At 45.1% G+C, this 14,809-nt stretch overlaps 1 protein-coding gene across 1 annotated transcript in view; it reads left to right on the forward strand.

Moving 5' to 3' along the window:
• The window catches only part of fmn2a (formin 2a), a 74,010-nt gene that overhangs the window by 40,048 nt on the left and 19,153 nt on the right, over positions 1 to 14,809 (forward strand). Inside the window, 4 exon segments of the mRNA XM_056292303.1 lie at positions 1,540 to 1,601; positions 7,770 to 7,861; positions 7,991 to 8,120; positions 13,691 to 13,837. Coding sequence (XP_056148278.1) covers positions 1,540 to 1,601; positions 7,770 to 7,861; positions 7,991 to 8,120; positions 13,691 to 13,837 — 431 coding nt within the window.

Genomic DNA, 14,809 nt, shown 5'->3' on the forward strand with positions numbered 1-14,809 from the left:
CTCCCACATGCTATGGCCCCATGGCGAAACGCCTCACTGTCAGGTGAAAAGAAGCGGCTGGCAACCCCACATGTATCAGAGGAGGCATGTGGTAGTCTGCAGCCCTTCCCGCTGCGGCAGAGGGGGTGACCAGGACAGCTCGGAAGAGTGGGGTAATTGGCCAAGTAGAATTGGGGGGGGGGGGCTGAAAGGAGGAGAGTGGTTGTGGTCACAAGGGTGCCGTAATGTGAAAGTCAAAGGGTTGCAGAATGATACTGGGTACCAGAGCGGAAGAAAGACAGTGGGTGAGGGGGGAAAAGAGAGAGAGAAGTGTAGATAAGGTGTCAAAATAGTTCTGATGTAGTGGAAATTGACCTTGGCCAAACAGATAGATTGCATTATGCGTCAAAGTAAAACCAAGACAGTCAAAAACCGCCTCAAAGGAGCATTCAACAGTCTATTGATCCGTTGTTTTTTACTCCGGTATCCTGTTACTGTGTCACCCCTAACCTTGTTGAAACCCATATCCACCACTACTGTGTGCAGAGGATCTGTAATGCAACACGAGTTCAACAACCACATTTACTGTAAGCTCTAAAGACCATAACGATAAAACTGACAATAAAACCTAACCTCTATCATCTGCCACAGAGTTTATGAGTCTCCTTCAAACACTTTTTCAGCTGTTAGGAAGTTGCGTTCTATTTTTCTTTCTTCCTGCATTTATTTTATTTTTTTGCAAAGCTTTCTTTGTTCAGAGTCAATACAATCCTGTCAATCAATGTCCAGGCTCGGAAAAATGATGAGGGCTGCACTGAACTAAAATCTGGGACTTTATTGGATCCGTCACCTCATGTCCTCTCGTCCGTGTGAGGTTACCTTCCCCCCCGTTGTACCTCAGCTGCAGAGCAGCAGATCAAAACAGTATGAGTCATTTGGACGCCCACTCCATGGTGAAATACACATATAGGTGTTGAGTGCCTCACTGGGCGATTGTGCGTACGGCAACACCTCAGCCTCAACGCCGCAGACCCCCAGGCTCTGTTTGTCTTTAAACATTTACTTTCAAAGGATTAATGCTCGCGGGCGCCAGGTTCTCGCACTGAGACAAAAAGGCGACACCAGGAATTCAAACACCGGAGTTCAAACACAGATCTTTGTACCTTTGACAGACCTCGCTGTTTCTAAGACCTCGCTATTTATGTTTTAGTTTGTGGCCTCGTGCATGCTATCATGACGAGAGCTGATAGCTATGTAGCTCACTGCACGCCGTAAATACATCATACTACTAAGGCCTCTTTTGGCCCCACAACACAAAGCATAACATTGAGTACTATTACGCTTGCCCTGGAAAGATATTGTGATTGAGCGCTCATGATATTGAAGGCCCCCAAGAAATGATATCAGAGTGCTAGTTTGGCTTCTTCTTCAATGAATTGTGATGATTCAATGATCATTTTATGACTTGCTAGGGCTATTTTTGGATCAAAGCAGAAAAACGCCCCCCACATACTTCTGTGTGAACATCAACTCCATCTCCCCTTCTCTCCCTTTACCAAGCAATCCTAAATATGGACAACACTGTTGTGGACCTGGAAACTCTGCAAGCCCTTTATGAAAATGTAAGTATGACATACGATAAATAGCAGAAGTGTTACGGAGCCAACTCTTATAGCTAAGACTGCAACCAAAGACCCCATGAACTTTTCTTACTATGACTTCCATAAATGGATCATCAGGGGGGCACGACTAGAACAATAGCTATGAGCCGATACGCCATCACTGTAATGCATAAATCTCAAATTCAACCTCTCAGACATTGTTGAGCCACAAGAACAACTTAATCTTAATTGAAAATAGGAGCTGTTTTCTTCAGCTTTATGTTACATGATGAGCTCCGTTTGAAGGTCAGACATGAACACAAATACCACAAGCATGCAGTAGTTATGTAATACACACACACACACATATATGTATATATGTATATTCATTATCCAAGCTGCTTATCCCAATTGGGGTCACAGGATGCTGGAGCCTATCACAGCAGTCATTGGGTGGCAGGTGGAGAGACACCCTGGACAGGCTGCCACTCCACCACAGGGATATATAGTATATATATATATTCTCCTGAGACCCAGGAAAAATAAAAATAATGTTTTCTCATTTCTGTTTTTTTAGGGTATATAATAGGTGGCAAGGTGGCGCAACGGTTAGCGTGGTCACCTCACAGCAAGAAGGTCCTGGGTTCGAGCCCCAGGGTTGTCCAACCTTGGGGGTCATCCCGGGTCGTCCTCTGTGTGGCGTTTTTATGTTCTCCCCATGTCTGCATGGGTTTCCTCCGGGTGCTCCAGTTTCCTCCCACAGTCCAAAGACATGTAGGTCAGGTGGATCAGCCATATTGAATTGTCCTTAGGTTTGTGTGTGTGTGTGTGTGTGTGTGTGTGTGTGTGTGTGTGTGTGTGTGTGTGTGTGTGTTTGTGTGCCGGCCCTGTGATGGACTGGCAACGTGTACAGGGTGTCTCCCCACCTGTCACCCAATGACTGCTGGAATAGGCTCCAGAATCCCGCAACCCTGATTGGAATAAGCGGCTTGGGTAATGGATTGATGGATATATAAAATATTTTCAAAAATGAGTAACATCAAAGAAAATCACTTGATGAATGCAAACCAAAGCGAAATGCAAATTGGGGGATGCAGGTGAGAGAAGGAGGTAAGAAGACAAGGCAAGGCAAGGCAATTTTATTTGCACAGCACATTTCATACATTAGGGCAATTCAAAGTGCTTTACAGAGTGACAAAATTACAAAGGTAAAATATATACAATTTTTACAATTAAAAATCTTAAAAAAGTGCAGAAGTACAGACAAAAAATACGATGGATAAAAGACTTAAAAGTAAACTAGTTAAGCTAAAGGCTATTTAGCTAAAAAAAATGCTACAGGGCAAGGTAAGCAGTACAAAATAGGAACGTTTTTAACTTTGATTTAAAAGTGGCTGGGGTCGGAGCTTGTCTGATATCATCTGGAAGGTTATTCCAGGTCTGTGTAGCATGATAATGAAACGCTGCCTCCCCATATTTTGCTCTAACTCTCGGGACAGCCAATAGGCCATCCCCAGATGACCTAATGGTGCTAGACAAGGAGAGAATGGGTGGCATGTTTGAATGTACATATGTGATATATGGTACATCTCAGTCACCATTTTATGCACTGCAGGTGTATGCATAAAATTCTCCCTGTCAGAATGAAAGAACCAGGTGCTGTAGGTATATTTTGAGATTATGTTCTCCAGGCCCGTCCAAACTTGGCCTTTATCTACATAATGTTATTTTTGTTTCAAGCTGTGTTAATTGGAAAACGTCCACAACCCAGCATGCATGGTGATGGTGGCAGTAGGGGGTTGGGTGGCGGGGGGATCTACTTTAGGGTTGATTAAAATTAGATGCCTTGCAGGCAAAGCTGAGAAGGCAACAAAGCTGGAGAGAAAGTATAAAACAACAGTGTCGGGGCTGACCCTGCTGGCAGACTGCCAGAGCCGCCTGTAGACCATTTTCAAGTCTACGAACCAGGCAGTAATAGCAGAAAGTGTTTCAAACACAGATTTCCAGAAGGCTGACAAGGGAAGGGCACGAGCAAAATGCCTAATATCGGTCTGCTGGGCTCTTGGTGGCACGAAAAAGCATTTCGTATCAGTGTCCTACTGATCGTTTGCTGTTTTCGCTTTGCAATTTGCTGTGAAACTATTATTTTGAAAATGTTTGCTTGTGACAGATAGCATGGTTTGGGGTTACACATTTCATGCCATATATGAATAATAAGCAATTGCTTATTATATAAGGAAACCTAAGAAGAGTCTCAAGGAGCCATGTTATCAACTGAATGAATAGAAATCATTCAACAGCAATTACCTTTGTTTTTCTTGGCTCTTTCCTGACTGTAAACCGTGCAGGGCCTCATTCCCATCCATCGAAAAATTCCTTCCCAAGTTCCTATGGACAATCAAAGGTGAACTTTTGTACATGGCGCATAGAAAAAGAGTCAGTTATTAATTAAAGGAAATGAAGCTACTTCTGTGATAATAAGCTAGATGGTTTTCACGGTGTGTCAGTCAGAGGGGCTGGTAGACTGTGGACATGCCTCGCTATCTGGAGTTCATATTCCTTCTTCCACTTGAAAGGATGAGCTAAAGGAAGTGTGCAATCGATGCCAAAATAAACAGACGAACCACAAAACCTACTGGTATGTGTGTTGTTTGGCGACACAGTCAGGCCTGTTTTTATGTGTCAGCCGGCCTGGACAGGGACCAAGGTTTTCACATAGTAAGTGTGTCTTTTTCTACTTTGAATCAGGTTTGACTCCAATGTCCCAATACCGCTATTGTATAGAGGACACGGAGTTGAGAGGAATCCCTTGCGATTGTGACATAGCTCTTCTTGAAAGTGCCAGTGTGGTTTAGATAGAAATATCTGGATATCGTGTTCATACGATGTGGCGCGTTGCCAAGTGAAATGACTGCATTGTGCTGTAAGACATTAGCATGAAATGAATTACGGAGCTGTCATCACCACTTCACAATATGACTCCATTTTGGCAATGAGGGGATCTCTGCGTTCGGCAAATCCATATTCATCAGACTTTGCTGATAGAAAAATCGCCCTCTCTCAGTGGAAATACTTCACAACCCATAGAAAGTTATGTCAATAAATAATGGAACATGAAAAGGGGCATGTTTTCCCCATTTCATCTGTGATACAGTTTTAAAATGCTGTGAAATTCCTGTGAATGGCTTTTTGGCATGGCTTCACAGGAAAAGCTTGGACCTTTGGCTGCCAGAGGCGTATTAATAATGCTGATCATGAGAATGAGACTGAGGCTTGAGACACGCTGTAGTTATGAACCAATGTGTCATAACTGAGGATCAAAAGGCTTCCAACCTCTCCACCCCCCCCACCCCCCCACCCAGACTGCAACCCCCCCCCTCTCGACCGCCTCTCTCTCCCTCGTAGCCTCAGGCTGTGTTATTGAGTCGAGGAGCCAAATTGTTTCTCTTTTGTATTGCGCGACTCCATCCTGTCTGTGGGTCTCCAGCCCCCTAAACCACAGTTGGCAGCACAGCCAGCCTGTCTTTAGGAATGAGAGGGGCTTCTAATGGTTACATCCTCGCTCAATGCGCTACAAGTTAGATCACACAGACAACTACCCTTATTTCTCTCTGTCCCGCTCTCTCCTTCACTCTGTCCCCCCTCCCCCCGCTGTCTCTCACACACAAACATAAACACCAACAAGCATTAGGACAAATACAAATGTGCAGATACGAACATATATGTAGAGGCTGCGTTTGTTAGCAGCATATGATGCGCACACGCACAAATGCACTGACACAGATGCATGCACATGTGCATTGAGAAATAGCGCTGTTTAGTCTGTGAGTGGTGGGATTATAGCCCCTCATGTCCTTTGAACAATAAGCCACAGCCAGTTAAGAGGTCACAGCGATAGCGGGACACTGCCTCCTCCCCACTCACTAATGTCCCAAGCCATAATGTGAGCCCAGTTTTCAGCCCGTCAAATGTTCAGAAGCTCCCTTTAGCTGCAGTAGCCAAATGTTGCGAAAGTGGGTAAAAAACATGGTCCGATCGCGCCTCCTAAAAACTACCAGCCTATAAATTGTGCTCTCATGCTTTATCTCTGCACAACATGGCCATGCCAGTTGGAGTTGGGTTATGAATTTTCATAACATGGGACGTAAAATACAATTTGTTCTCTGGAAAGTCCACTGCAGGCAACACAGTATAGATAGAATCACAGACATGTTGTTTCAGTGAAAATTGATTGATATAAATAATGATTAAGCCCCGGCTGGCTCTGTTTAGCCCTGCACTGCAGACCAGGCTAATGAATACCACTTGGCCTACTGGTAAAACTCTGGCATTGCAAAATATCAACCTATACTTTCCGGTGCATTTGATATTCCACATGGGACTGTATTTCTCATGCTAACAACCCGCGCAACATGCCCCAACAATTCAAAGATCACACGCTAATGCCTACTTGTCCCCAATTACACCACACATTGCCAGGCTCCGCCGCTGCTCTTTGAGAAGGGTCTGCTTTGTGTTAAATGTATTTACACTTGAAAACATCTCAGGACAAGGCGAAGCGGAGCTTGCCCTCGTTGACAGAAGGCAGTGTGGTGTGTTGAATACTAATCGGCCCCTCGTTGCGTTTGATGCCGATGTTTGATGTTGTCCACGAATCCATGTGAGCATGTGAAACGAAGAAAGAGAAGACAGAGAGACGGCGAGATGGAGAGACAGGGAGACAGACAGATAGATCAAAGAAAGTGAGGAGAAGAAAGTGGTGAGAAAAAGACTAATATCTCGGGCTGTAGCTGGAGGGTCTATGGAATCTGGAGGGAGTATTTACATTCGGTCTTTGCGGATGCTTTTATGGTTTGGCCAGTCTGCGTCGGGCACATTAACAACCATTGTCTTCGTCTCTTATGAAACGATGGGGCATTTCTGGCCTCTCCTTCTTTGAAACCACCTTGTATAAAACTGTGGTCAGAGGCCCGACAGCAGGGTAATAGGTTGGAATGCCGGCTGATTGACAGATTATATTGTACAATACTTTGGTCTTCTAATTTTAAGTGTTTATGCAACTTACACATGTTGGCTGGCAGAGCCTTGAGTTATATGCAAACACCCCTCTGTTTAGGAAATCATGGACTGTATGTGAAGTTTGTTGGTTTGTGGTCCATATCTGTGGAAATAAACAACCCTAGATAAGACTCAAATGTTTAATAGAGCCGTGGTCTTTGATGTGAGATGCCACCGCGTGATGGGAAACTTGGGAGTGATGAGAATGAATTTGCAAAACCACGTGTTTCTTTTTTTTTCTCTCACAACCACCTGAGCTGTGTTCAATTTAAGTTGAATTTTTTAAGTTTTTTTTTTTTCTTCCAGAGAGAGATAATATTGCTTGGCCTGCACATCTTTGGTAATACAATACTGTAATTTCTCAAATTCAGTAGTATGAAGTTTTGCCATCTGTTGCCCAGTTTTAGAAAAATGCTTCTTTGAATTGAATTTGCATCAAACCTGCATCCCGATGAAACACACATGCTACATGTTTGGTCAGCATACGTTTTGCTTTGATTCTTGGTGGTTTGAGTCAGTGAGGCGTCCGGGTAGTGTAGCGGTCTATTTCTACTCCTATTCCTATTCCTGCCTACCAACACGAGGAGCTCCGGTTCGAATCCCTGTGTTACCTCCAGCTTGGTCGGGCATCCCTACAGACACAGTTTGCCGTGTCTGCGGGTGGGAAGCCGGATGTGGGTATGTGTCCTGGTCGCTTCACTAGCGTCTCCTCTGGTCAGTTGGGGCGCCTGTTCGGTGGGGAGGGGTAATTGGGGGGAATAGCGTGATCCTCCCATGTGCTACGTCCCCCTGGCGAAACGCCTCACTGTCAGGTGAAACGAAGCGGCTGGCGACTCCACATGTATCGGAGGAGGCATGTGGTAGTCTGCAGCCCTCCCCGGATCAGCAGAGGGGGTGGAGCAGTGACCGGGATGGCTCGGAAGAGTGGGGTAATTGGCTGGGTACAATTGGGGAGGAAAAAGCGGGGGGGGGGGGAATGAAGAAAAAGGGGTAAACCCCCCCCCCCTCAAAAAAAACCCAACTGAAGTCAGTTGTCAATGTTTGAGTTTTCATAACTGTGATAGTCAGAGTACACTTTGGGTGCTTTTCATTGTACCCAAATGCAGTCTTCACTTTTTTCTCAAATGACAGAGAGCCCAAGACGATGAGCTGGATAAGATTGAAAAGCAAATCAACTCAGCCAAAGACAAGGACGATGCCAAGCCACTGGACAAACCTGAACAGTAAGAATGCATCTACCCTCTAGACTACATTTTTCAGGTGCAAAAATCTTCAGTTTCACAGAGGTCTGAAATGAGGAAAACAGATGCTTTGTGGTGTTTGTATTTGACATGTCTTCATCCTTTCATCAGGTTCCTCTTCCAGTTGTCTCAAATCCCCAACTTCTCTGAACGGGTTTTCTGCATCCTTTTTCAGTGCACCTTCCACGAGTGCATCTCCTCAGTCGTTCGTAAATTAGAAATCCTTCAGAGAGTTTGCAAGGTAAGGCCGAGAGGGGCATTCTGATTTATTGTATATGTTTTCACATAAAAACATACCACACAGCTACTACTACTACTTTCGGCTGCTCCCGTTAGGGGTCGCCACAGCGGATCATCCGTTTCCATTTCTTCCTGTCTTCTGTGTCTTCCTCTGTCACACCAGCCACCTGCATGTCTTCCCTCACCACATCCATAAACCTCCTCTTTGGCCTTCCTCTTCTCCTCTTCCCTGGCAGCTCCATATTCAGCATCCTTCTCCCAATATACTCAGCATCTCTCCTCCACACATGTCCAAGCCATCTCAATCTTGCCTCTCTTGCTTTGTCTCCAAACCGTCCAACCTGAGCGGTCCCTCTAATATAATCGTTCCTAATCCTGTCCTTCTTCATTACTCCCAGTGAAAATCTTAGCATCTTCAACTCTGCCACCTCCAGCTCCGCCTCCTGTCTTTTCGTCAGTGCCACTGTCTCCAAACCATATAACATAGCTGGTCTCACAACTATCTTGTAAACTTTCCCTTTAACTCTTGCTGATACCCTTCTGTCGCAAATCACTCCTGACACACTTCTCCACCCACTCCAACCTGCCTGCACTCTCTTTTTCACCTCTCTACTGCACTCCCCGTTACTTTGGACAGTTGACCCCAAGTATTTAAACTCAAATGCCTTTGTCACCTCCACTCCTTGCGTCCTGACCATTCCACTGTCCTCTCTCTCATTCACGCATAGGTATTCCGTCTTGCTCCTACTGACTTTCATTCCTCTTCTCTCCAGTGCATACCTCCACCTCTCCAGGCTCTCCTCAACCTGCACCCTACTCTCGCTACAGATCACAATGTCATCCGCGAACATCATCGTCCATGGAGACTCCTGCCTGATCTTGTCCGTCAACCTGTCCATCACCATTGCAAACAAGAAAGGGCTCAGAGCCGATCCTTGATGTAATCCCACCTCCACCTTGAACCCATCTGTCATTCCAACCGCACACCTCACCATTGTCACACTTCCCTCATACGTATCCTGCACCACTCCTACATACTTATCTGCAACTCCTCGTACAATACCACACCTCCTCTTTCGGCACTCTGTCATAAGCTTTATCTAGATCTACAAAGACACAATGCAACTCTTTCTGGCCTTCTCTATACTTCTCAATCAACATTCTCAAAGCAAACATCACATCTGTGGTGCTCTTTCGTGGCATGAAACCATACTGTTGCTCGCTGATCGTCACCTCTCCTCTTAACCTAGCTTCTATTACTCTTTCCCAAATCTTCATGCTGTGGCTGATCAACTTTATAATTCTGTAGTTGTTACAGTTCTGCACATCGCCCTTGTTCTTGAAAATCGGTACCAGTATGCTTCTTCTCCACTCCTCAGGCATCCTCTCACTTTCCAGGATTGTGTTAAACAATCTAGTTAAAAACTCCACTGCCATCTCTCCTAAACATCTCCATGCCTCCACAGGTATGTCATCAGGACCAACTGCCTTTCCATTCTTCATCCTCTTCATAGCTGCCCTCACTTCCTCCTTGCTAATCCGCTGAACTTCCTGATTCACTATCCCTACATCATCCAACCTTCTCTCTCTCTCATTTTCTTCATTCATCAGCCCCTCAAAGTACTCCTTCCACCTTCTTAGCACACTCTCCTCGCTTGTCAGCACATTTCCATCTCTATCCTTGATCGCCCTAACTTGCTGCACATCCTTTGCAGCTTGGTCCCTCTGTCTAGCCAATCGGTACAAGTCCTTTTCTCCTTCCTTAGTGTCTAATCTGTCATACAACTCACCATACGCCTTTTCCTTTGCCTTTGCCACCTCTCTCTTTGCTTTACGCTGCATCTCCTTGTACTCCTGTCTACTTTCTTCATCTCTCTTACTATCCCACTTCTTCTTTGCCAACCTTTTCCTCTGTATAATTTGCTGTACTTCCTCATTCCACCACCAAGTCTCCTTGTCTTCCTTCCTCTGTCCTGATGACACACCAAGTACCTTCCTAGCTGTCTCCCTCACTATTTCTGCAGTGGTTGTCCAGCCATCTGGCAACTCTTCACTACCATCCAGTGCCTGTCTTAACTCCTGCCTGAACTCCACACAACAGTCTTCCTTCTTCAACTTCCACCATTTGATCTTCGGCTGTGTCTTCACTCGCTTCCTCTTCTTGGTCTCCAAAGTCATCCTACAGACCACCATCCGATGCTGCCTAGCTACGTTCTCCCCTGTCACCACCTTGCAGTCTCCAATCCCTTTTAGATGGCGCCTTCTACATAAGATATAGTCCACCTGTGTGCACTTTCCTCCACTCTTGTACGTCACCCTGTGTTCCTCCCTCTTCTTGAAATATGTATTCACCACAGCCATTTCCATCCTTTTCGCAAAATCGACCACCATCTGTCCTTCCACATTTCTCTTCTTGACTCCATACTTTCCCATCACCTCCTCATCACCTCTGTTCCCTTCACCAACATGTCCATTGAAGTCCGCTCCAATCACCACTCTCTCCTCCTTGGGTACCCTCTCCACCATGTCATCCAACTCACTCCAGAATTCTTCTTTTTCATCCATCTCACACCCAACTTGCTGGGCATATGCACTGATAACATTCAGCAATAAACCTTCAATTTCCAGCTTCATACTCATCACTTTGTCTGACACTCTCTTCACCTCCAGCACGCTCTTGACATACTCTTGCTTCAGAATTACCCCTACCCCATTACTCCTCCCATTCACACCATGGTAGAAGAGTTTGAACCTACCTCCGATACTCCTGGCCTTACTCCCCTTCCACCTAGTCTCTTGCACACACAGTATGCCTACCTTTCTTCTTTCCATCATGTCAGCCAGCTCTCTCCCTTTACCAGTCATAGTGCCAACATTCAAAGTTCCAACTCTCACCTCCACATGCCTACCCTTCCTCCTCTCTAGCTGCCTCTGGACATGCTTTCCCCCTCTCCTTCTCCTTCGCCCAACAGTAGCATAGTTTCCACCAACACCCTGCTGGTTAACAGTACCGGTGGCGGTCGTTGGTAACCCGGGCCTCGACCAATCCGGTATGTAAGTCTTATTTATGATCCGCATATTTGATTTGGCAAAGATTTTACGCCTGATGCCCTTCCTGACGCAACCCTCCCCATTTGTCCGGGCTTGGGACCGGCACTAAGGATGCACTGGCTTGTGCATCCTCAGTGGCTGGGTTTAAAAAAAAAAAAAAAACATACCACACAGCACTTTAATTAAATATTCCCCTTTTGGGAAAATGCAATTGAGTTCAGCCCCTTGATAATGTTCCCTATTTGTCCGCGGTGGCGTAGCGGTCTAAGCATCGGCTTGGTGTCGATGCAGTTGCCCACTGGGGACTGGGGTTCGCGCCCCGGTCTCGTCAGATCCGACTATGGCCGGACTCGGTGAAGCAGCAATCATTGGCAACGCTGTCTTCGGGAGGGGGGCGGAGTCGGCTTGTGTTCGTCATGTGAATGCATCTCTGTGTGTGTCGGAAAAACAGTGGTTCGGCTTGGATTCGCCTTGTCACGAAAGTGGGGAGGCGCTTTCCTTCGAGACTGCCGGCCGGAGAGATGCAGTTGGCGAACGCATGCAATACGAGGGTGGGTGTTTGAATTAAAATAGGGATCAATTGGCCACTAAATTGGGAGAAAAAAGGGAAAAATCAGAAATAAATTAAAAAAAAAAAAAAAAAAGATAATGTTCCCTATTTCAGGGCTTCACGAGGTTTACCATTTTCCTCCTCCATAAAGCACACAATCCAAAGGCTTTTCTTCCTGCTCACACTGACACACACCAGAGGGAGTGTGTTATTATATACAACATCGCAGCTGTGATTTGGTCACAGGCAGGAGCTGTTGTGATAAAGCACAACCTCAAGTGTCCTCTTGCTTTTCATGCAAAAGTTTTACGAAATAAAGAAAATGAACTTTTTTTTGCATTGCTGATTTCTTCCACCAATAAATCGAGCATAAGTGGCTTGTTGCTGTGCAATCAAGCGACATATTAAGCAGTAGTGGAAACAAATGATGCCATCTTATGTCTTAATGCTAGCTAGTAACACTTAACCAAATTAACACTCTTTAACCATAGAAATAGCATCATTATGGGCGTGCGGGTGACATGGTGGTCTATTCCGTTGCCAACCAACACAGGGATCGCCGGATCTAATCCCCGTGTTACCTCCGGCTTGGTTGGGCGTCCCTACAGACACAATTGGCCGTGCCTGCAGGTTGGAAGCCAGATGTGGGTACGTGTCCTGGTTGCTGCACTAGCGCCTCCTCTGGTCGGTCAGGGCGCCTGTTCGGAGGGGAGGGGGAACTGGGGGGAATAGCGTGATCCTCCCACGTGCTACATCCCCCTGGCGAAACTCCTCACTGTCAGGTGAAAAGAAGCGGCTGGTGACTCCACGTGTATTGGAAGAGGCATGTGGTAGTCTGCAGCCCTCCCCGGATCGGCAGAGGGGGTGGAGCAGCGACCGGGACGGCTTGGAAGACTGGGGTAATTGGCCGGATACAATTGGGGAGAAAAGGGGGAGGGGTAAAAAAATATATAAATAAATACATCGCATCATTAGAATAACTAACATTAGTAAACACTGCTAGGTAGTTTGCTGCATTTTAGGTATGACATTTTTTTTTTAATTTATGATTTTTCCCCTTTTTCACCCAATTTAGTGGCCAATCGATCCCTATTTTAATTCAAACACCCACCCTCGTACTGTATGCGTTCGCCAACTGCATCCCTCCGGTTGGCAGTCTCGAAGGAGACTCTTCGCCACTTTCGTGACAAGGCAACTCTATGCCGAACCACTGCTTTTTCCAGCACACACCGAGTTGCATTCATGTGACGAACACAAGCCGACTCCGCCCCCCTCCTGAAGACAGCGTTGCCAATTATTGCTGCTTCATCAAGTCCAGCCATAGCCGGATCTGACGAGAACGGGGCGCGAACCCCTGGTCCCCAGTGGGCAACTGGATCGACACAAAGCCGATGCTTAGACCGCTACACCATCGTCGACCTGTATGAAATTATTTTTGCATATATATGTAAATTAATCTGCACACTGCTGTTCATTGGGCAGTTGGAGTAAAAGGTGTGTGCCGCGACATGTGTTAGCATCAGAAAAAAACATTCTTGTGCATTGTTTGAGTCGGGCTGTTTGGATATTTAATGGATATTTTGAATCCTACCCATTGATAACAAGGACACTCGATGCCAGCCATTGTAGTCGGTTGTTAGATGTGGAATAAAACAGGTGAAGTGACGAGGCTCCCGTGGTATTATAATAATTGACCCATGGCATGGCTGTCAGCCAATCAGATCTCTTGATCACAAACAACTGTTGTATAAAGACATAACCAGAATAGAGTGAGATGTTAATTAGATACAGGTGTTCCCTGTTGTCTAGACTCTAGATGAGCTCACCCTCACTGTCCCTGCACCCCAACCAATAGGCTCAAACCCCACCGCCTGCTGCACACAATCTTTTATCCTAGACACTCGTGTGTGTGTGTGTGTGTGTGTGTGTGTGTGTGTGTGTGTGTGTGTGTGTTTACGTGCTTGAACTAGACTCTCCAAAATGGGAATTACGTGATGCAGGTGCTGGGCCTGGTGTTGGCTTTTGGTAACTATATGAATGGTGGGAATCGATCTCGAGGCCAAGCCGACGGTTTCACTTTGGACATCCTCCCAAAACTCAAGGACGTTAAGAGCAGCGTAAGTACTGTTTCTGTTACTGTGTAAGCACACACCTCCCTTCACATTTCGACAGTGGCCATTTAGGCTTGACAGTAGACAGAAGCCATTCATTTCTGTTAATAAGAATAATAAGTGGTTCACAATAGGAAATAAAACAGTGATTTTTAGATATAAACCAAAGCAAACGAAACAGACAGCAAAGCTAGCCCAACAAACAGCATTCAAGGAACCAAAGCAAAATTGAAATCGGTTTTAAAACAAAGAAACAAAAGCGAATAAAAACGCAAGTACAAAACATAACTAAACATCTTAATTACAGTGAGTTTATAAAAGCATTTATTTAACAGGGATTTGAGAGAGAAGAGCACAGGAACACTGACTGAGAGGGCCTCATCATCCTCAAGGATCTCAGGCTACTAACTCAAAGGGGACTAAATGACCAGTGATATATAGCTGGTTACTAGACCAGTATGAGATGGATGATATAGAGTGATATAGTGATATAGAGATGGATTTTACAATAAATGAATAATTCAAAGGCCCTTATACGTGCTTTTAAAGCTGTTAACTGTTTACAATTTTACCACAAGGAAAAATATAGTCCGATCTTATCTATCTTATATTATCTTGTCTTAGCTTAGCTTAGCTTAGTTTATCTTAGCTTATGTGTGCAGGTTTCAATATTTTAAAGTTGTTTTCACATTTTATCATATTGATTTAAAAAAAAAATGAAGCAAGGCTGTTGTTTATATTAAAGATAAATGAGATTAGAGATTATGCTCTGGTGAGTGATATAGATAATTTACACACCAACATTGTTTAAATTGACTTTACAACATTAAGTGAAAAAAAAGTTGGGGAAAAAAAATCAACAGATTCATGAGGAGGCTACAGTCTGCACCAGGTTTATTGGATAGTAGACAAGATCATGTGATATATGTACAGTACCTTCATAAACCCCCTTCCTTGGTTCGTCCTCATTGTCATTAA

The sequence above is a fragment of the Lampris incognitus genome, chromosome 13, assembly GCF_029633865.1.
Source record: "Lampris incognitus isolate fLamInc1 chromosome 13, fLamInc1.hap2, whole genome shotgun sequence".
In the NCBI taxonomy this organism is placed as follows: domain Eukaryota; kingdom Metazoa; phylum Chordata; class Actinopteri; order Lampriformes; family Lampridae; genus Lampris; species Lampris incognitus.